The following is a 21,804-nucleotide window of genomic DNA, read 5'->3' on the forward strand; positions in this document are numbered from 1 at the left end:
AAAGTTTCCTCATTGGACTGTTAGAGCAGTGAATACAAATTGAGAATAAGCTGCCCTTCCTTCTGGGTGTAAGATATGATCAAACACCAGCTATACCAAAATGGCTGCTTCAGAATCTGGCCATTGCTGCATCCTTTAGCAAAGCTAGGAAAGCTAATAGTAATCTGCTGAAACAAATTGATAACTTGCATAGGTGGGGCTCAATAGGTTGAGCAATTCACCAGGTGTTCCCACAGTAGTCTTCCACCAGGACAGGAAAAGCACCAAGGTATGATTTCACACATCTACATATGTAACGTAAAGTGCAGCAACTCCTGCGCTACAGTGAAAGCATTCACAGTGCAACAGATACTCTGCAAAAGATCAATTTCAGAAATGTATTTACTTGGCAGCTGCCCAACACCTAACAGCTTATTTAGTTTTACCACATAAACAGACTAGAGCAATGCCAATATGGCTGTTGCAGAGTCTGGTTATCACTGCATCCTATGGCAAAGCTAAGAGAACAAAGAGAAGTTGCTGTATTCCGCCCCTACAAGGGTTTTCACCGTTACAGTAGAATAGCCTTAGCCGGAAAGAATAACTAACATGTTGGCTGGAGGTTATTGTACACAGATGAAGACATTTTATCTGCAGGAATGCAGATGCTGCTTTCCCATTTCTCGATTGATATATATTTTCCTTTTGTCTCTGCTCATAGTGAAACTCTGATACCAGTCTTACTGACAGGAGACCATTTTGAACGGTTTCCGAATAATAATAATGTAAGTGCAGTAATCCTTTACTGAGCTCTGCTGATTCCAACTGAATTACGTATTCCATGGATTATAGAATTACCAGTGAGCAAAGGATGCAGAAAACACAGAAGAATATAATGAAATGCACACGCTATATTTTTTTCCCCCTCATCTTTCAATCATATAGCTTTAGCCTTGTTGCAATTACTATGGAACTACATAAATCAGGTCATTGTCACAGTGTTCTGCACAAAGACTCATTTCTGCCTCCTTAAAGGAAGTGATGTCATGACGTGTTTTTCCTGTCTGTCATTCTCGCATGTGAAGCAGTCTGCAGAGTTCCCTACTTGTTTGTGTGTCACCAAGGTGATGCAGAGACAGAGACTTCCTGTGGAAAATTTAATGAATTCCACTGTTCTAATTCTCTGAAAAAAAAAACATCTCCTGTACAGAAATTACAGCGCAGTATCGTTTTAACAGAACAGAGAAGTGTCTTGTGTCCGTATAAAGATAAAGATCAACACAACCTACAGTCCTGGATAGTTGTCAGCAAGCTGACTTAAATGCTGGCTGCGTATAATATATTGGGGGGGAGGGAGGGGGGTAGTAACCTTACTTTAGCACTGTTTCTGCTCAGCTTCCATAGCTTGTTATAAAGTTAGGTTAAGGTAATATGTTCCACAAAATGGTGCACTGGTGCTGAGAAGAAAATGTATCAGCTGGTTCTTTGCTTATAAGTATGTATACAAATTCTGTTAGACAGGAAGGTCTAGGGGAGGTTTGGGCTATTGGGCTTTAATGCTAGGTACACACCATACAATTTTCTGTTAGATTCTTCTGTTAGATTTACCTACAACATGGAAAAAAGCTGGCAGGTAAATCTAAGAGAAAATCTAACAGAAAATTGTATGGTGTGTACCTAGCATAACAGGAGTGGATTTTTGCCTGGAGCCTAGGCAAAAATGCATGTGCAGCCTCTTACATTTTCTTACTGTACTAACAGTAAACTTGTGACGCCTACTTGTGGGCCCCTTAAGAAGCTTGGGGCCCTGGCCCAGCTTGACCCTATGGAAGCACTGGTCCTGGGCCTTAATGTGTCAAAGGGTCTTTGTAGTGTTGGCTTAATGGTTAGAGATAGTATCTGGTGTGGATAGGTTTAAAGACAAATTGAGAGCCCTAGCACGTTCAGAAAAGCAGGTCTGTCACTGAGGGGGACCTGGCAACTTGTGTTTTGCAGGTTGACTTTATTTCTCACATTGCAAAATATTAGTTTTAAATCCACATTAAAAATTAAGGACCACTATCGCAAATAAAAATAAGAAAAAAGAGTATAAGCACTATAAATTACTTTTTTCTTATGTAGCTGCCACTAAAGCCCTGTACACGTACCGAGGACTGTGAGGCTTGATCCATTATTGGGCAACAGTTCAGGGCAAAGTCTTGTAGAGATGCATTACTGGCCTTCAGGCCTTCACACTCTTGCTGTGGAGGGGGAAGGAGGGCAGACAGAGCAGTACACAATGGAGTGGGCGAATTGAATAGGAGAATAATGCACTGGACCTACACTTGGCTGAGAGCCACTCCATAAGATGCTCTCAACCCCCTCCCAAAGTGGGGAGAAATTTCAGTATGTCTTATGGGGGCACAGGTCCACCAGGGAAGCTATATTGGGAGGGGAGACTACTAGGCCACCACTGCAGCTGCAGTATGTGGGGGAGGGAGAATATTTTATTGTTTTCCACCTTTAAACCTAGGTGAGTCTTATGTTCAGGTGTGTATTATAGTGCAAAAATATGGTGTATTACCTTTACCAGGTCAGGATCCCAGGCATGGCTTTTTGTAGGCTTTAGTCTTCTCACTAACTCTGTGTCTGCAGCCTTGTAGTTAAAACAACAGGATAATGCAGTCCAAACAGCAAGTGCAGCCTCACCCACAGTGTCTTCTAGTAACTCCTTCAAATTCCCTTTTTATGGTCATGTGATCAAATTTTCAAGACACACTTTTTAGCTGCAGAAAAGTCTAATTTCACGCAAAAAAGGTTGCATATAATTACCTAGAGGCAGTCAGAGACAGTCAGTTGTAAGTACTCACGAATGCATTGCCTTAGTGAAAATAAAATTTCCTGCTTACACGTGTGACTATCGAGGTATACCACCCCTTTTTTCTCAAAACGTTTATGGTTTTTAATATATTTTATCACTACTGGGTGCCTCCTTCCCCCAGGGCTGTGGAGTCGGTACAAAAATCATCCGACTTATCAGTTTATGAAACCACCGAGTCCCATTACAGATACCCGAAATTGCTCTGACTCCTCGACCCCAACTCCACAGCCCTTGCAGGGCAAAGGAGTGGGTACAATAATCATCCTTATCTGACTTCTCAGTTTATGAAACCACTGACTCTGACTCCAGGTATCGAAATATTGCTCCGACACCCATCGACTCCTGACTCCACAGCCCTACTTGTCCCGTTATAAAAGTACTCTGATGGCTAAGTTTTTAGGTAGTATATTTGAGAAAGCCCCTGACGACGCACTAGCGAAACCTAGGTCGGGCGGAACGGATGGGAGAGTGGCACCCTGCTGATATATATAAATATATATATATTTCTATACGCGATTTCTACTGAGGGTCCCTGTAACAAGGGCCCTTATGTGAGTATTGTTACAGTTCTCTCTTTTTATGCACGAATAAAAGTGCTTGTTTTTAAGAAAACGCAGAGAGCACTTAGTTTTTTGTTCTTTTTTGGTATTATATCCTCATATGCTGAGAGTACCATCTAAAGGAATGACATCAGAGATATCTGGAGTTTGAGGACGAGGAGAGCAGCTGATCGTTGTGGATATTGAGTATATGCTTAGACCTTATAATTTGGGTCTTTATTGAAGCTACTAAGCCTGCACTTTGAAGGGTGTTGGTGATGGAGTGTTAATATAAGAGACTATGCAGCGCTGAAGTTTTTCTGGTTACATGATTTTATGAAGTCATTTCTGAGGACTTTTACTTCTGGGCAGCTCATGGAACTTTTATGATTCTTTGCGCAGAGACTGCTATTGTTTTATATTTGAGAAAGGCCCATGGGCGGGGCGAAACGCATCAGCGGGAGGGCCTGGTCTACACATGTGAGCGCTCACAGTTCCGGAACGCCGAGTGGCGCGCGTGGAATCTCCTGGAGGAAGACAGCAGCGGATAGGAGGCGAGGTGATGCAGTGTGCGTCGGGCTGAGGCAGAGATTACGCAGCCCTGAGCGGAGTTCCCTTGCTGGAAGCAGACGATTGCCGTTCCGATTGCCGGAGATGGTGGTCCTACTCACCGCAGCATGGATGGTGACATACAGCAGCTGCTGAGCTTTGTGTGAATAGTGCTATTGAAGTTCTGGAAGATTACTGTGGTACATTTGTCCTGAATTGGAAGTACCATTTCTGCTCTGCATGGAATTGAATCACATTCAGTGAGTTGCCTGATACACCTAAATACACCCAATAAGCTGATACTGGGACATTTAGTTACATCACTACTGATCCAGGGATGGCATAGTAAAGAAGCAGCAATACAGCGCTGTGACGTATGGCCATACATTGAACTGTGTGTGAGTGGAGGCCTCGCGGTGTGCGCCGGTGGCGGGCCCACATAATTGTTAGTGTGTGCGATTGGTGGATTGGTATGATTGGCATAAGCTTGTGCTGGGCGATCGGACTGGTTATTACCATCGCGGTGACAGTGGGAATAACATATGTAATGCTCTTGATGTATGACCAGTGTTTTTAATTGGTTTTAAGGGAGGGTAAATATTGTTCTACTGCTGGCTATTTTTGCATGCCACTAATAAAGTTTTTTGTACAAGCACATGAAGAGATGGAGGTTTCTGTATGTTGTCTATAGTTGTCTATGGTATCAACATCTCTCCTCTTTAATTAAAGAGTGGTGCTACTTTTAAAACGTTGGCCACCCAATTTTTGATGGTTTTCCTAGTATATTTAGTTCCATTAATGGAGATGGACTTTAAAGGTTTGGGGTTTGGGTTAGGCACAGATGACGGATGAGATTTAGGCAACAGGAAGTGAAGGGTGTTAAGGTTTGGTTTATCAGGAGTGTGACCAGCAAGGAATGGATTTCTATTAGGGTTAGGCCTAGGAGGCTTGGGATAAGTGTTTTGACAAGGTGGGAAAATATCACCTAGGAGCAAATTTGGGCAAAAAATGTAAATGAACAGGGTCCATGGATCGTGGAGGAAAATGTGCGCTTGTTCTTTTCCAATTCATTAGAACATGTCAAGATCTCATATACCAAAATGTAGAATGAAACCACATCCATTCATCAGGAGGTGTACTCTGTAATTCACCATCATCACTGTTTACAAAGTCTGTGTCTTGTTTATACGTGACATGCTTTATTTTTAACAAAACAGAAGTGACATATTTTTAGATAAGTTGCTCAGACTGCCAGATGATGAAGGGTGACTCATCACTGAAGGGAATGCGTTTCTACTTTCCCAAAGTCTATTGTCAGTATTCTGTGCACCACACACATAGGATTGTGATTGTATGGCAAAAACTATCAGTCAATAACACCGGGGGCTGGGCAAGTCACAGTCTCCATAAAAAATTACTTCTGGCTCCTAACTTTTAATAATTGTTCTCCATACAGTTGGCTATTGACTTCTGAAATCCATACAAACCTGTCTGACCCTTGAAATACACAATTGCATCTATGCAAAATGTATCTATTAACTTCAGAGCACTTAATTAAATGCTGTAGCTTTTAAACAAATGTAATAATTTTATTGAGCGGGAAAGCTAGAAAATTGGATCTGATATAATGAAATAAGTTGTTTCTTAAAGAGAGTCTAAAGACAAACAAAAGTACCTCTTTTTACTGACCAGTCCTCCTCAGCAATAAAATCATAGCTAATACCCCACATTCCCGCGGCAGAACAATGTATTTATACCCCTGAAATCCCCAGGGCAAAATTAGCTGTTTGCTTCCTGGAGGAGGCAGAGCTCTGCCTTTGCTCCAGTCAATCTCCGCCTCTCTCCGCCCCTCTCAGTCTTCTTTCGCTGAGAGGGGCGGAGAGAGGTGGCGATCGGCACAGATTGACTGCACTGGAGGCAGAACTACAGCGCAAAGCTCTGCCTCCCCGGTCAGCAAAATCCACAACCTGAAAAGTTGTGGAATTTTGCCCTGGTATTTTGGAGGTATGAATACCTTGTTCTGCCGCGGGAATGCAGCGTATCAGCTATGATCTTATTACTGAAGAGGACTGGCCAGTAAAAAGAGGGTTTTTTTGGGGGCTTTAGACTCTCTCTAAATAAACTGAAACGACTTTACATTCTGCAAAGACTTCTGTTTCCTGTTTTTCAGACTTTTGCAGTTTGCGCACAGAAGCCCTGTCAAGCTTTATCTCCTACACTCAGAGATAAAAGAACAGTTGACAGCTAGGGCTCAGAACTGCACAGCTCAGAGGCTCATAAAGCTGCAGGAGAAGCTGAAACTACATCTTTTAACCATTTCAGGCTCTTTTTATTTATTTTTTCATGGAAAATGGTAGTTCCACTGTCATTGTGACTTATTTTAGTACTGAGGTTTGTCTAATGTTAGTGAATGACTGAGTGCTTTATTTTATGTACCTAAAATTAATGGGTGTGGCTGAAATCGCTGCACCCAATAATCAGAGAGAGTGTTAATTTTTATCCAGGTAGTGTAAGATTCATAGTATGTGACACTAATAGAGGATGAGTGCTTTTTGTCTCCCTACGTTATCCAGTCCTGTGTGATATTATAAAATGATTTGCAGTAATAAAGTGGTGGCAGCTTTTCTGTAATACATTCTTCTATATCTGTATACCTCCTATTATCTATGCATATAATGAAATTGCTGTCTCCTAATAGTGCTCTTTTCTCCCCCTAGGTTCGCGAGATATTAGGTTGCTGCCGATGTCCATCTCAGTTTCCAATGATTAAGGTGTCAGAGGGAAAGTATCAAGTTGGAGACAGCAATACGCTCATCTTTGTACGGGTAAGTGTGCGTCCGGTGACCAGCTTTGCTCCAAAGTAATATTCCAGCATCACTTGTGTAATTCGGTGGTAATTTCTGTATAACTCTCTGGAAAGGAAATGCTGCAGGTATTACTGAACCAGTGGAAAGCCAGATCATCTGTAATATAGAATAAACATCTTTATTATGGGAGGGATTGAGCATAAACACATTACAAAGAGAACCTGCCATTGGACAGATATGGAAAAGCCAGTGAAATGCATGTGGTAAGTGAAGTTTGGCTTTAAAATAAAATTTCAGCTTCATTAAAGCCATCTATGACATACAGAATATTGGTGCTACAAAGGTAATTTAGTAAAGTACAAACAATAAAAAAAAATATAAATAAGCTAATTGGTTTTCCACCCAATTAGCCTGAAGAGGATCTGTAAAAATAAAAATATCCCCTGGGGAGTACTTACCTCGGGAGGGGGATCCTAATGAGGCGTTCCCTGTCCTCCTCTGTCTCTCGGTTCCAGCGCTGGCACCCGAACCCAAGCGAGGTAAATATTTACCTACTGTGCTCCAGCACCGGCGCAACAGCAGCTTCCCAATCAGGCTCAGGCAGAAATAGCCAAGCCCGATCAGGTCCATTCTACTTGCACAAGAGCAGGTGCAGTAGAGCGGATCTGATAGGACTCGGCTATTTCTGCCTGAGCCTGATCAGGAAGCCGCTACTGGGCCTGCGCTGGAGCCTGGAAAGGTAAATATTGCAGGGAGCCTTCATCCTTGTAGGCTGTGGTTTCAGGGGAGTCAGTGCTGGAACTGATTGGCAGAGGAGGACTGGGGAAGCCTCATTAGGATCCAGAGGCGTCCCCTTCCTGAGGTAGGTATCCCTTGGGGGGTTATTCTTCTTTAGCTTATGTCTGGATATATGACTGAGGTGGGGATTAGATTGTGGTCCCCCTGAGGGACAGTCAGTGACAAGACTATATACCCTGTAAAGTACTGCAAAAGATGTCAGTGCTACACAAATACTTGCTAAATAAATACAAATTTAATATTTAAAAAAAAAATTCTCTCAGCTTGGAGCCACAGATAGATCTCTAAAACTATCCAAAAACTCAAATAATATTCTTCAGTCATGGAATCAGTATTCCTTTGGTGTGCTCTCTAAATGACAAACTTCCCAGTTATACCCCTGTAGCTCCTCCCTTACTGCATAAGTAAATAGCGGTACGAAGCAGAAAGCACTGCACCTCTACCTACACATCTGGATTAAGCATTCTAGGACATGTATGTGCTGCTGTTAAGAAGCTTTTGAGATAGCTGGTATTGTCTCTGTACATAATCCCAAAGTAAGAACATTGAAATAATGTCATTTATAGATCTGAACAAGGTGAGTTTTTTAATATTATACATTAGGATGGCATAAAGCTTCTTTATCTATGCATATTTGGTAACAGTTTGGATTGTACATTACTTAATAGGTCCAGTGTAAGCAAAGCAAAAACTATGGCAGATGCTAAAACAATAATAAAAAAGAATAACTGAGGTGGAAATCCTAGCTGAATGAAAATGGAAAGGTATTGAATTTACAGCATCAAACTTCAGTATTACTTTATATTACTTCCAATAGTAACATGCTGATATACTACATTTGTCCATGAAATGCACTGACAGATAAAGTCGCCATGGCAAAAAAAAAAATGTGTGTATATGGCTTTATAAAATTTTTTAGCTATGTACACAGCTTTAGAGGAGAATCTAGTGGTGTACATATCTCTAGCTGTGTATGTAGCTTTAGAGAAAAGATTGATGTGTACGTTGCTTTATGCTGGGAATACACAGTTCGTTTCTGCCGCTCGATTCTCCACTCGATTGTTTTTGCCACTCGATTCTGCAGTCGATTATCTTATCTTCCGCTCGTTTTTATTATCTTTTACCATTTACTTCTATCAGAAATTGAGCGGTGAAATGATCGAATGAGAGATCGTACATGTCGGAAATTATCTATCGAGCCATCTATCTGCGGCAGAAACGAACTGTATATTCCCAGCATTAGAAAATAAGTTTACTTGGTGTGTAGCACTAAAAAGGACCAAGCTGTGCACCCAGTTTTAGAGAAGGACATAGTTGTGTACGCAGATTTAGAGAAGGGCATAGTTGTGTACGCAGCTTTAGAGAAGGACATAGTTGTGTACGCAGCTTTAGAGAAGGACATAGTTGTGTACGCAGCTTTAGAGAAGGACATAGTTGTGTGCGTTGCTAGAGAAGGACATAGTTGTGTACGCAGCTTTAGAAAAGGACATAGTTGTGTACGCAGATTTAGAGAAGGACATAGTTGTGTACGTAGCTAGAGAAGGACATAGTTGTGTACACAGCTTTAGAGAAGGACATAGTTGTGTACGCAGCTTTAGAGAAGGACATAGTTGTGTGCGTAGCTAGAGAAGGACATAGTTGTGTACGCAGCTTTAGAGAAGGACATAGTTGTGTACGCAGATTTAGAGAAGGGCATAGTTGTGTGCGTAGCTAGAGAAGGACATAGTTGTGTACGTAGCTAGAGAAGGACATAGTTGTGTACGCAGCTTTAGAGAAGGACATAGTTGTGTACGCAGCTTTAGAGAAGGACATAGTTGTGTACGCAGCTTTAGAGAAGGACATAGTTGTGTGCGTTGCTAGAGAAGGACATAGTTGTGTACGCAGCTTTAGAAAAGGACATAGTTGTGTACGCAGATTTAGAGAAGGACATAGTTGTGTACGTAGCTAGAGAAGGACATAGTTGTGTACGCAGCTTTAGAGAAGGACATAGTTGTGTACGCAGCTTTAGAGAAGGACATAGTTGTGTGCGTAGCTAGAGAAGGACATAGTTGTGTATGCAGCTTTAGAGAAGGACATAGTTGTGTACGCAGATTTAGAGAAGGGCATAGTTGTGTGCGTAGCTAGAGAAGGACATAGTTGTGTACGTAGCTAGAGAAGGACATAGTTGTGTACGCAGCTTTAGAGAAGGACATAGTTGTGTACGCAGATTTAGAGAAGGACACAGTTGTGTATGCAGCTTTAGAGAAGGACATAGTTGTGTATGCAGCTTTAGAGAAGGACATAGTTGTGTACGCAGCTTTAGAGAAGGACATAGTTGTGTACGCAGATTTAGAGAAGGACATAGTTGTGTACGTAGCTAGAGAAGGACATAGTTGTGTACACAGCTTTAGAGAAGGACATAGTTGTGTACGCAGCTTTAGAGAAGGACATAGTTGTGTGCGTAGCTAGAGAAGGACATAGTTGTGTACGCAGCTTTAGAGAAGGACATAGTTGTGTACGCAGATTTAGAGAAGGGCATAGTTGTGTGCGTAGCTAGAGAAGGACATAGTTGTGTACGTAGCTAGAGAAGGACATAGTTGTGTACGCAGCTTTAGAGAAGGACATAGTTGTGTACGCAGATTTAGAGAAGGACACAGTTGTGTATGCAGCTTTAGAGAAGGACATAGTTGTGTACGCAGCTTTAGAGAAGGACATAGTTGTGTGCGTTGCTAGAGAAGGACATAGTTGTGTACGCAGCTTTAGAAAAGGACATAGTTGTGTACGCAGATTTAGAGAAGGACACTGTTGTGTACGTAGCTAGAGAAGGACATAGTTGTGTACGCAGCTTTAGAGAAGGACATAGTTGTGTACGCAGCTTTAGAGAAGGACATAGTTGTGTGCGTAGCTAGAGAAGGACATAGTTGTGTATGCAGCTTTAGAGAAGGACATAGTTGTGTACGCAGATTTAGAGAAGGGCATAGTTGTGTGCGTAGCTAGAGAAGGACATAGTTGTGTACGTAGCTAGAGAAGGACATAGTTGTGTACGCAGCTTTAGAGAAGGACATAGTTGTGTACGCAGATTTAGAGAAGGACACAGTTGTGTATGCAGCTTTAGAGAAGGACATAGTTGTGTATGCAGCTTTAGAGAAGGACATAGTTGTGTACGCAGCTTTAGAGAAGGACATAGTTGTGTATGCAGCTTTAGAGAAGGACATAGTTGTGTACGCTGCTTTAGTGAAGGACATAGTTGTGTACGTAGCTAGAGAAGGACATAGTTGTGTACGCAGCTTTAGAGAAGGACATAGTTGTGTATGCAGCTTTAGAGAAGGACATGGTTATGTACGCAGCTTTAGAGAAGGACATAGTTGTGTATGCAGCTTTAGAGAAGGACATGGTTGTGTACGCAGCTGTAAAGATTCCTCCTGTGGTGTGTTCTGTCCATTGCGGTGGAGCCGCAAACGGACAGTTCTGGCTTGTCAGCCTGCATTCGGTTGTGCATTCGCAATGAGTCACATTGTCATTTGCAATTGCTCTGCAGGTCTGGGCAGCTCAGAATGCTGTCACCCTGGATTTCTTGCATGCATGTTGTTGCATAGGACTACATGCATTGGTACAGATAGTTTTTCAGCTAGCAAATGGTAACAAAGCCAGCTCAGGATTGAATGATTACCATTCAGCTGTGTGGAGATTTGCATGCTTGCATCCATTGGCTGATGCCAGCATAAAAGTCTGCCTCCCCTTTTAGACCTCGCCCGTCATAGTTTTAGCTCTGTCTAAGCTGTTACTGGGTCCTTTGATACTGTGAATATATTCCTTGTTACTTTCTAGTTCAGTTATCTTGTGGAGCTACGATTATATATTTCCCACGGGGACATATATAGGTACTCCTTCTAGTGCAGAGAATTTGTATTGTTTGTATTGCCTAGTTAGTTTGCTGTATTGTTTCAGTCCAGATCTAGCTAGTCTCCTTGCTTATGTTATATATTGGTTCATTGCCAATATATACATATTCTAGTCAGTGTTTGTTATTTTCCTTGTATTCGTGTTACGGTGATATATCAGTGCCGCTGATATATACGTACTCGAACTGTTGATATCCTGTGTTCAGCTAGTCAGTTTTTAGCACGTTTCGGTAGGTTGCGCTTAGTGTGATCACCCGTGCTTAGCTAGCATAGTCCTGTCCCTGCGAGGTAGCCAATGCGGGTAGCCATTGCTGCGGTTGCTATTGGTTACCCCACTCTTGTCTTTGTGAATGCTGTCACTGAGGCAGTGACTAGATTAGCAAGCATTCATTCTGTCAGCGTCTGTCCTCCTAGTCCTGTCCTTGCGAGGTAGCCATTGCTGCGGTTGCTATTGGCTACCTCACTCCAGTCTGTCTTGTATCTGTCTGTTTGCTATCGCAAGAGCAGCGCAACATCGCACTGCGCTGCCATTGCGTCTTATCAGAAGCCCAGAGCTGCAGTTGCTCTGGGCAGCCTGTGTAGCCTCTTCCATTATCCAGCTCTTAGCCTTGTTGTGCTGGGTGGTCAGTAAGAATGACCCCCCAGCATTACAGCAGCTTTAGAGAAGGACATAGTTGTGTATGCAGTTTTAGAGAAGGACATAGTTGTGTACGCAGCTTTAGAGAAGGACATAGTTGTGTATGCAGCTTTAGAGAAGGACACAGTTGTATATGCATCTTTAGAGAAGAACATGGTTGTGTACGCAGCTTTAGAGAAGGGCATAGTTGTGTATGCAGCTTCAGAGAAGGACATAGTTGTGTATTCAGCTTTAGAGAAGGACATAGTTGTGTATGCACCTTTAGAGAAGGACACGGTTGTGTATGCAGGTTTAGAGAAGGACATGGCTGTGTATGCAGCTTTAGAGAAGGACATAGTTGTGGTTGCAGCTTTAGAGAAGGACATAGTTTTGTATGCAGCTTTAGAGAAGGACATAGTGGTGTATGCAGCTTTAGAGAAGGACACAGCTGTGTACGCAGATTTAGAGAAGGACACAGTTGTGTATACAGCTTTAGAGAAGGACACAGTTGTGTACGCAGCTTTAGAGAAGAACGCAGTTGTGTATGCAGCTTTAGAGAAGGACATGGTTGTGTACGCAGCTTTAGAGAAGGACATAATTGTGTATGCAGCTTTGGAGAAGGACACAGTTGTGTATGCAGCTTTAGAGAAGGACATAGTTGTGTATGCAGCTTTTGTAGAAGGACATAGTTGAATATGCAGCTTTAGACAAGGACACAGTTGTGTACGAAGTTGTATGCAAAGCTTTTAGAGAGGAACATGTTGTGTATGTAGTATTAGACAAGACCAGAGCTATGCATGTTGAGTATGCAGCACAACTTTATAGAGGAACACGGTTGTGTATGTAGTATTAGACAAGAGCAGAGCTATACATGCAGCTTTAGAGAAGAAGGTAGCTGTATGCAGCTTTAGAGGAGAAAATCCCTTTAAGCCATGCTTGTTCAGGTTACTTTTCAGCCTGACACAGAAATAGGATGACAAGTGAAAGTGTAATTACAGGTTTACTGATGCAGTGGTATAAATTCAGACACAGGAATTTGGCTGCACTTCTGTTCATCTAGAATACATCTAGTATAGGAGCTCACTGCAATGATGCCGCTCTGCATGTTTAGGTCATTTACCTAATGATTTCCTGATATTCTAAACACATATACATTAGATGATGTACTTATAGTTAATGTGAGGACCTTAAAGCCCATCTAAAGGCGAATAATAAAGACTGACCCCTCCTGTGTACATCTGTGTACCTCCTAACACTTGTCTATGGGAACTACAACTGGTCAGGTCTTAGCAGTAGCAGTGTAATTGTAGTTGCTGGAATATTAACTGGCAATGTGGAGGGGTGCAGCCTGCATTCCACTACACTGGAAAATAGCTGTTCTGACAGGTAAGTCAGGCCAGGCAGTGCTGAACTTGTGGCACTAACCCAGCTGTCTTTTTTAACATTTGTTTTTAGTAGGGCTAAAGTAAATCAATAATAAAGATGCATTATAAACAGTATTATCTACCAGTCTAGTCCGTATAATTTAAACAATTCAATTCACTTTATTGTCATTGGGCCTGATTCACAAAGCGATGATAACTTAGTTATCATGCCTAAAAGACTTTAGGCGTGATAAGCTTTGCACCACTGAGTTAGCATGTTTTGTGCTCTTTATCGCGTGCAAAGTTCCGCGATAAAGGGTTTAATGGGCACATCGCGCAAACTGCACCGTGCATCAGGCGTTTGCGCGCGGGATTTCGCGCGAGTTTCATTTTATCACGCCTAAACTGAGTTTAGAATGCCAGTTAGAGCTAAAGCATTGTCAGCCCAGGACAGGTTCTCTGCGATGGTGACTCCCAAAAATTTGAAGCTGGATCTTCTCTCCACAGCCTCTGCATTGATCATTAGCGGTAGGTGAGTGGTCTTTTTGGTGGTCCTAAAGTCCAGAATAATTTCTTTGGTCTTCTTTGTATTTAATAACAGTTTGTTGATGTTGCACCATGCAGTCAGGTTCCTAACTTCTTCTCTGTATGCAGCTTCCTCATTGTCTGATATAAGCCCAATGACAGTCGTATCATCTGCAAACTTAACAATTATGTTTGAGGTATGGATAGGCTGGCAGTCATGGGTGAAAAGTGCATAGAGGAGAGGGCTTAATACACAGCCCTGTGGCACGCCAGTGCTCAGGGTAAGGGTGGAAGATGTCTGTTTTCCTAGTCTGACAGTTTGAGGGCGATTAGTAAGGAAGTCCAATAACCAAGTACATATGGAGGGAGCAAGACCTAGTGCATGGAGTTTGTTGGTCAGCTGGCTAGGTACAATGGTGTTAAATGCTGAGCTGTAGTCAACAAAGAGCATCCTAACATAGGAGTTGGGCTTTTCCAGGTGTGAGAGGGCAGCATGGAGAGGTACACAGATGGCATCCTCAGTCGATCTATATGTTCGGTAAGCAAACTGGTGTTGATCTAGATTTGCTGGGATGGAGGCCTTGATGTGTGTGGCTACCAGTCGTTCAAAGCACTTGGCGATGACAGGAGTTAGAGCAACTGGTTGATAATCATTAAGACAAGTTATCCTAGGATTTTTTGGGACAGGCACAATGGTTTTAGATTTAAGGCATGATGGGACTACACCCAAGAACAGAGAGAGGTTGAATATTTGTGTAAAAACTTTCGCTAGTTGACCAGCACAGGCCTGGAGCACACGTCCTTGCACAGCATCAGGACCTGCAGCTTTCCTGGTGTTGATATTTGTGAGTGCTTGCTGCACTTCATGTATGTAAAGGATTAAAGGCTGTGAGTCTGTAGTGGGCCCAAAGTTGACTGGAGGCCGATTGTTGTCTTTTTCAAATCTAGCAAAGAAGTTGTTAAGTTCCTCTGCAAGAAAGCACCACTGAGTCCCAGCAGGTCTTCTTTCTACCTGTACTCCCAGCTAGTGGTTGGAGAATGGCCATTTAGGGCAGGGGACATTTCTATGACTCCTGGAGGAACATAACCAGGCTCAGTGGTACTTTATTTTTTTTAGTTCAGGCAGTGCAAGCTGCCTTTATCCCTTATGGACAGATTTATTGTGTGCCGTTTAAAAAACAAATACTTGTGCAAAGTGAAAATTGGAGCCTACCTGTAAAGGATAGCGGAGAGGCCACCGCATGGGCAAGCGGCAAGGCGGCCATCTCCACGTTCCAGTCGGCGGCTTCTGCCACGCAGCTACATGCTGCTGGTTCGCCTGGTCCTTCTAGTGCACACAGATTAAGAGCTATGCGCGCGCGCGCGTGCCAGGCGACAGGACCTTTATGCAAGTAGAAGGGGAGTCAGCTGATCAGGCCGATCAGCTGACTCCAGCTATGCTCCGGATTGGCTGAGTGACTGGGGCGGCGCTGTGGAGCGCTTTGGGTATATATAGGGCTTGCCTGTCAGTTGCAAGTTGTCTGCTGTTGCGAATGCTAACGTGTGAGCGCTCAGACCCTAGTCAGATCTTACAGTGTGTTAGAACCAGCCGGAGCTGGGAATTCACACTTAGTCAGATTCTGTTGATAGCTTTAAGTACTATTATATTGATAGACTTGTGTACCATTCTTTAGTCTAGTTTCCAGGTGTTAAAACCAAGGACTTCGCACCTAGGCTAGGTTATTGCTATATCGCTATTGTACATCTGTTAGTCTAGTTCCCAGGTGTTGAAACCAAGGACTTCACACCTAGACTAGGATTGTTATATTACTACTGTATTATCTGTTATGATCTCTCGCTCTCCTGACTACTCTCTTGGTTGCTGATTCGGTACTTCTGCCTATCTGTCTACTGTTGCCGACTCTGCCTGTACCTGGATACCAAATCAGTCTTTTCGCCTCTGTACTGTATCTGTCCGTTCGTTGCTGACCTTGCTTGTCTGACCTTTCTATCCCCACTAGTGGGTCTACCACTAGTAAGGAAAATCCTAAGGGCTGTCACCTAACCCTTAGGTGATCAGTTTTACTGTACTATCTGTGACACTTGTTCCTCAGGTGTCTGTTAGCTGCAAATAGTGTCTGTTTATCACCTTCCCCTCAGGAGATCATCTTGCAGCACAGTCAGGGGTCCCTGCTCCTCGGGGGTCCACTGGCTGCAGTACAGTCTGGTTCCCTGCTACTCAGGGAATCCTTGGCTGTAGTACAGTCTTAATCACTCATTCCACCTGTGACCTCACTTGCAGCACAGTCAGTGGTCCCTGCTCCTGAGGTGTCCACTGGCTGCAGTACAGTCTGAATCCCCTGCCCTTCAGGGGATCCTTGGCTGCAATATTGTCTGTGTCTCCCGCTCCTCGGGAGATAACTTCTCTTATTACTGTTGCACCAAACACAATACCACATTAGGTGTCCTGTGTCTAGCTATACTTGTATTATTGGTAGAGTTGGGCCGAACGGTTCGCCGGCGAACCTGGTTCGCGCGAACCTAGGTGGTTCGCGTGCGGGTACCGCACACGCGAACTTTATTGCGGAAAAGTTCGCCCCATTGCGGTTCGCCCCATAATGCACTGAGGGTCAACTTTGACCCTCTACATCACAGTCAGCAGGCCCAGTGTAGCCAATTAGGCTACACTAGCCCCTGGAGCCCCACCCCCCCTTATATAGGCAGGCAGCGGCGGCCGTGGCCACTCGTGTGCCTGCATTAGTTAGAGTAGGGCGAGCTACTGCAGTCTCTCATAGGGAAAGATTAGTTAGCCTTAGCTTGTCCCTGGCTGCATACCTGTTCATTGATCCTGCCACTGCATACCTGTTCATTGATCCTGCCACTGCATACCTGTTCATTGATCCTGCCACTGCATACCTGTTCATTGATCCTGCCACTGCATACCTGTTCATTGATCCTGCCACTGCATACCTGTTCATTGATCCTGCCACTGCATACCTGTTCAGTGATCCTGCCACTGCATACCTGTTCATTGATCCTGCCACTGCATACCTGTTCTGTGAACCCACCACTGCATACCTGTTCTGTTCAGTGGACCCGCCACTGTATACCTGTTTAGTGAACCCGCCACTGCATACCTGTTCTGTTCAGTGGACCCGCCACTGTATACCTGTTCAGTGGACCCGCCACTGCATACCTGTTCTGTTCAGTGAACCCGCCACTGCATACCTGTTCTGTTCAGTGGAGTTTGGTGTGTCAGTGTGAAGCAGTACCTTAATTACACTCCCTGATTGATGTATACACATGCAAGATGTTTTAAAGCACTTTAGGCCTGTCATTTAGCATTCAATGTGATTTCTGCCCTTAAAACGCTGCTTTGCGTCAAATCCAGATTTTTCCCGGTGACTTTTGGCGTGTATCCCACTCCGCCATGCCCCCCTCCAGGTGTTAGACCCCTTGAAACATCTTTTCCATCACTTTTGTGGCCAGCATAATTTTTTTTTTTTTTCAAAGTTCGCATCCCCATTGAAGTCTATTGCGGTTCGCGAACTTTAACGCGAACCGAACCTTCCGCGAAAGTTCGCGAACCCGGTTCGCGAACCTAAAATCGGAGGTTCGGCCCAACTCTAATTATTGGTGATTCTGCAGATCACCACATAATCAGGTATAGCATCTGTATTATTGGTGATACTGCAGATCACCAATGATCAGAAAAATCTGTGTTGCTGACACCAATCGTTACACTACCATTGCTGACCATGTTGACCATCTGCACTGCATCTCTATACTAAACTGTAGAGAGACCCAGCAAGATAAATTTTGACTCTGCCACTAGAGCTCCCCATTGCTCCACTAATCTGACCATGGGGAATCTCTCCTTTGGGTTTGAATTAATCAAATCAGAGGACAAGCTCCAGTGGCAAGCTTAAAGATGCTTTTGCTAGGGCTATTATCTCATTAAAGGGGGTAGTGGGGTGGAGTCACGACCGAGAATACCCCTTGGAACTACAGTGATTTGGGCAGCTTGAAGACTTATGTGTGAGAGATTAAGGATCTCAGGAACATCACAAGTGTCACCTTAGCAATCGTTCATAAAGTGTGTGCAATACTTGCTGCTAGTTTACTCAAACAAGGTGACTGTTTTAAGTCTTTGAATTACATTATGGCCCTATCTGCTTAGTCATTCTGGGGTTGTGACACAGAAAATAATGAAGAAAAACGGAAGTTAGAGAAATATAGTGGACTCTATTCCTGGCTTTATTGTAACAAAGCCTCATTTTATGGCTCTGCTTGGTATTGTTTATTTGCCTCTGACACCCCATGTGTCCCTGACCCAGAATGAGCATGCAGATTTTGACTCTGCTTGCTGTATGCTTGCACTAAGTGTAAGACTCTGCCGCAGTCAATATAACTCTTTGACAGCCCATCAACTGACATTTTCAAATGGAAATAAGGGTGGTAATAATTATTTTCTACACCCTTTAAAAGGAGCATGAAGCAAGAGGTATAGGCAGGCTGCCATGTTTACTTCCTTTTAAGCAATACCAGTTGCCTGGCTGCCCTGCTGATCGTCTGCCTCTAATACTTTTAGCCATAGCCCCTAAACAAGCAAGTAGCAGGTCAGGTGTTTCTGACATTATTGTCAGATCTGACAAGATTAACTGAATGCTTGTTACTGGTCTTATTCAGATACTACTGCAGCCAAATGGATCAGCTGGGCTGCCAGGCAACTGGTATTGCTTATAAGGGAATAAATATGGTGGCCTCCATATACTTCTCGCTTCAGGTCCCTTTAAATATGAAGAATATGCAACCCGGAAACCAGCATTTTGAAGAAGAAGTCGAAAAAGAAGTCGGCATTGACAGTCACCTTATTTCACTCAGTATGGGTCTCCTTTAAGAGTCATACAATACATCAATCAGAAAGCCCTGCATTGACTATTACCATAGTATTCTGCTTCATTCAGAGCATGGTGCTAAGCGTCTGTGTCCACTGTGTTCTCACCCCAAAGGCAAACAATTTGCTAATAGCTGTGGTGAGAGAGCTGAGCTGCACCAACAAGCTGACAGGTCTTCTCACTAGGATGCTATAGGTCATACTTATCACAGCAGCATCCATTCCATTAGAGGATGGAACTAGCAGACCATACGTGATGCTCTTACATTTGCTTAATGTATTGCTGCAGTTACCCATGCCCACTTAATGAATTGATGGGAAGGCTATTTTTACATTAGTAAATGAATTCAGTCCTTGTAACTGAAGCCTTATTTCACATACAGGACTGGAAACAGAATATTCTGTGTTTGTTGGAAAGAGTTGTGAAGCTGATCCAACATTTTGTTCGTCTAGACAAGAATATTGATGTAGCATTTTTAATAGTGGAAATTTTTGCTCAGTCACATCAGTCCCTAAAATTAGCTGTAATAGCAGAACAGAATGCAGGAAACCTCATCACTATAGGTGGAGTACAGTGTTTCCCTTTATACTGTAACTGATCATACTGCCAGATCTAAAGGGGCCCATACACTTGTCGATTTCAGCCATCGATTCTATAGATAGATTCTATATCAGCAAATCTAGTTTTGATCTATCTGACAGGATAGAAAATCTAGGTCGCTCTGCTGCCAGCAATGGCCTGTAGAGTTGCCTTGGAGCGAATGGTGCAATAATGCATTTAGATCGATTTCCAATAGATTTCATTCTGAAATCTTGGAAATCTGTTCCTAGTGTGTGGTACACATCAGATAGATTCCTGTCAGATTCAACTTAACAGGCATCTGACAGAAATCTATCTGATCGTCGAATCTGCTGCAAATCTATAAGTGTATGACCACCTTAAAGGGAACCTTAACTGTAAAAAAAATGAATTTTACTTACCTGGGGCATCTACCAGCCCCCTGCAGCCATCCTGTGCCCTCGCAGTCACTCATGGCTCCTCTGGTCCCCCGCTGCCAGCTAGTTTCGTTTTTGCCGACTGGGAGTTTTTACACGTTACGGGTGTAATGTGTAAAAATGTACTTGTTGATGTCTGCAATAGCTTCCTGTACCAGCAGGAATACGTAAAAACGTACGCATGGCGGCCGGACGACTCCCAGTTGGCAAAAACGAAACTAGCTGGCAGCGGAGGACCAGAGGAGCCATGAGTGACTGCGAGGGCACAGGATGGCTGCAGGGGGCTGGTGGATGGCCCAGGTAAGTTTTTTTTTTGTTTTTTTTTACAGTTAAGGTTCCCTTTAAGAAGTTATACTTTATGGCTCTGTGGGACATATGACAGCCCCATAAAATATGTTGCCAGACTGTTATAGGCCTAGTTCACCTTCAACTTTTATCACATTTATTGAAAGTGCAATGTTAACAGCTCAGAGCTCCCTTACGCTGTTTATTTGTTTAGGTGTGAGTATATCTTGTGAGAAAACTCAGGAGAAGGTCATTGAATAGGGCACCATTGACAGATAATTTATACAATTTGTGAATAATTCCCAAAGTGGTATAATTCATGCACAGACTGCACACAGCAATATTATCCTTACACTATTAGCTATTACCTGCCATACTTGAGTAGCGTGACCGTTGCTACATTAACACGCGTTATTAACAAGCGTTACCATTAGAATTGTTTGTTACCATAACAACGGTCATGCTAATTGCTTAACTTGCGGTACTTGCTGCTGGAAATTTGGGTAATATAGTATTAACGCGATTTTGTGCATCAGCCCCTTGGCCCTTATTCAATTCACTTTTTCTCAGACATTTTCTCCTAGGCAATATTTTAATACCTTTTTAATAAAATGCCTTTTAAGCCACCAGCAAGCAAGAAAATACTGTCTTTGAAATAATTTTGACAATACTTCTTTTAACCTCCCTGGCGGTAAGCCCGGACTCAGTTCGGGCAATGCCGCGTAGGAAGATTTCTCAGGCCCTGCTTGGCCGATTTGCATATTTTTTTTTTTTGTACACGCAGCTAGCTTTTTGCAGACCACTTGTGCAGCATGGCCTATCAGCGCCAGGCAGCGCTGAGGGGTGGATCGGGACTCCTGATGACGTCATGATGTCTATGACGTCATCACGATCGTCGCCGTGGCGATGGGGGAAGCCACACAGGAAATCCCGTTCTGAACGGGATTTCCTGTTTGCGCCGGAGGCGATTGGAGGGGGTGGGGGGATGCCGCTGCACAGTGGCACAGTGGCTATCATGTAGCTAGCGCTAGGCTAGCTACATGATTTAAAAAAAAAAAATTTAAGTGCTGCGCTGCCCCCTGGCGGTTTTAATAGACCGCCAGGGAGGTTAAAGAGACACTGAAGCGAATAAAACAAAAATATGATATAATGAATTGGTTGTGTAGTACGGATAATTACTAGAACATTAGTAGCAAAGAAAATATTCTCATATTTTATTTTCAGTTATATAGTTTTTTTTTCTTTTCTTTTAGAACATTGCATTATTCTCTAATATTTGCAGTTTACACACTACTCAGCATTCTAAATGATTTTACAGAGCAGGCTAGTGAACTTTTGAACTGTCCTCTGCAGGAAAAAAAACAACAATATAGTTAGAGACACTTGAGATAAGCTTCAGAAGACAGAGCTCTCTGTGACTTTGAAAGTGGTGGAGCTCAATGGCTCTTTTGCATAGATAACAACTGGAGTTTCTTCACTCTTCCTGTACTGGAAACAATATTAGACTTATGTCTGCTCCTAATGTTTTATTTCTTAGCTGTACTACACAACCAATTTATTATATTATAATTTTTTTCTGCTTCAGTGTCTCTTTAATTATAGTAATTTTCTTAGTACTTTTTCCATTTACTTTGTGGCACTTTTTCGATTGCAGAGTGCTAAAAAATTATTTTAAACAAAAGATGAAAATATATCTCCTAGGAGAAAACTTAAAAGAAAGAGTGAATTA

The 21,804-nt window shown here is 43.0% G+C and overlaps 2 protein-coding genes across 2 annotated transcripts in view; one reads left to right on the top strand and one right to left on the bottom strand.

Moving 5' to 3' along the window:
• GAS2L1 (growth arrest specific 2 like 1) overlaps nucleotides 1-21,804 on the top strand; it is a 63,837-nt gene that overhangs the window by 16,936 nt on the left and 25,097 nt on the right. Inside the window, exon 3 of the mRNA XM_068240177.1 lies at nucleotides 6,645-6,752. Coding sequence (XP_068096278.1) covers nucleotides 6,645-6,752 — 108 coding nt within the window. The remainder of the gene's footprint in view (nucleotides 1-6,644; nucleotides 6,753-21,804) is intronic.
• Nucleotides 6,094-21,804, bottom strand: part of RASL10A (RAS like family 10 member A) — a 76,079-nt gene continuing 60,368 nt past the window's right edge. Inside the window, exon 3 of the transcript XR_011022078.1 lies at nucleotides 6,094-6,890. The gene's annotated coding sequence lies outside the window, so the exon portion shown is untranslated. The remainder of the gene's footprint in view (nucleotides 6,891-21,804) is intronic.

Source organism: Hyperolius riggenbachi, chromosome 1, assembly GCF_040937935.1.
Source record: "Hyperolius riggenbachi isolate aHypRig1 chromosome 1, aHypRig1.pri, whole genome shotgun sequence".
Taxonomy (NCBI): Eukaryota; Metazoa; Chordata; class Amphibia; order Anura; family Hyperoliidae; genus Hyperolius; species Hyperolius riggenbachi.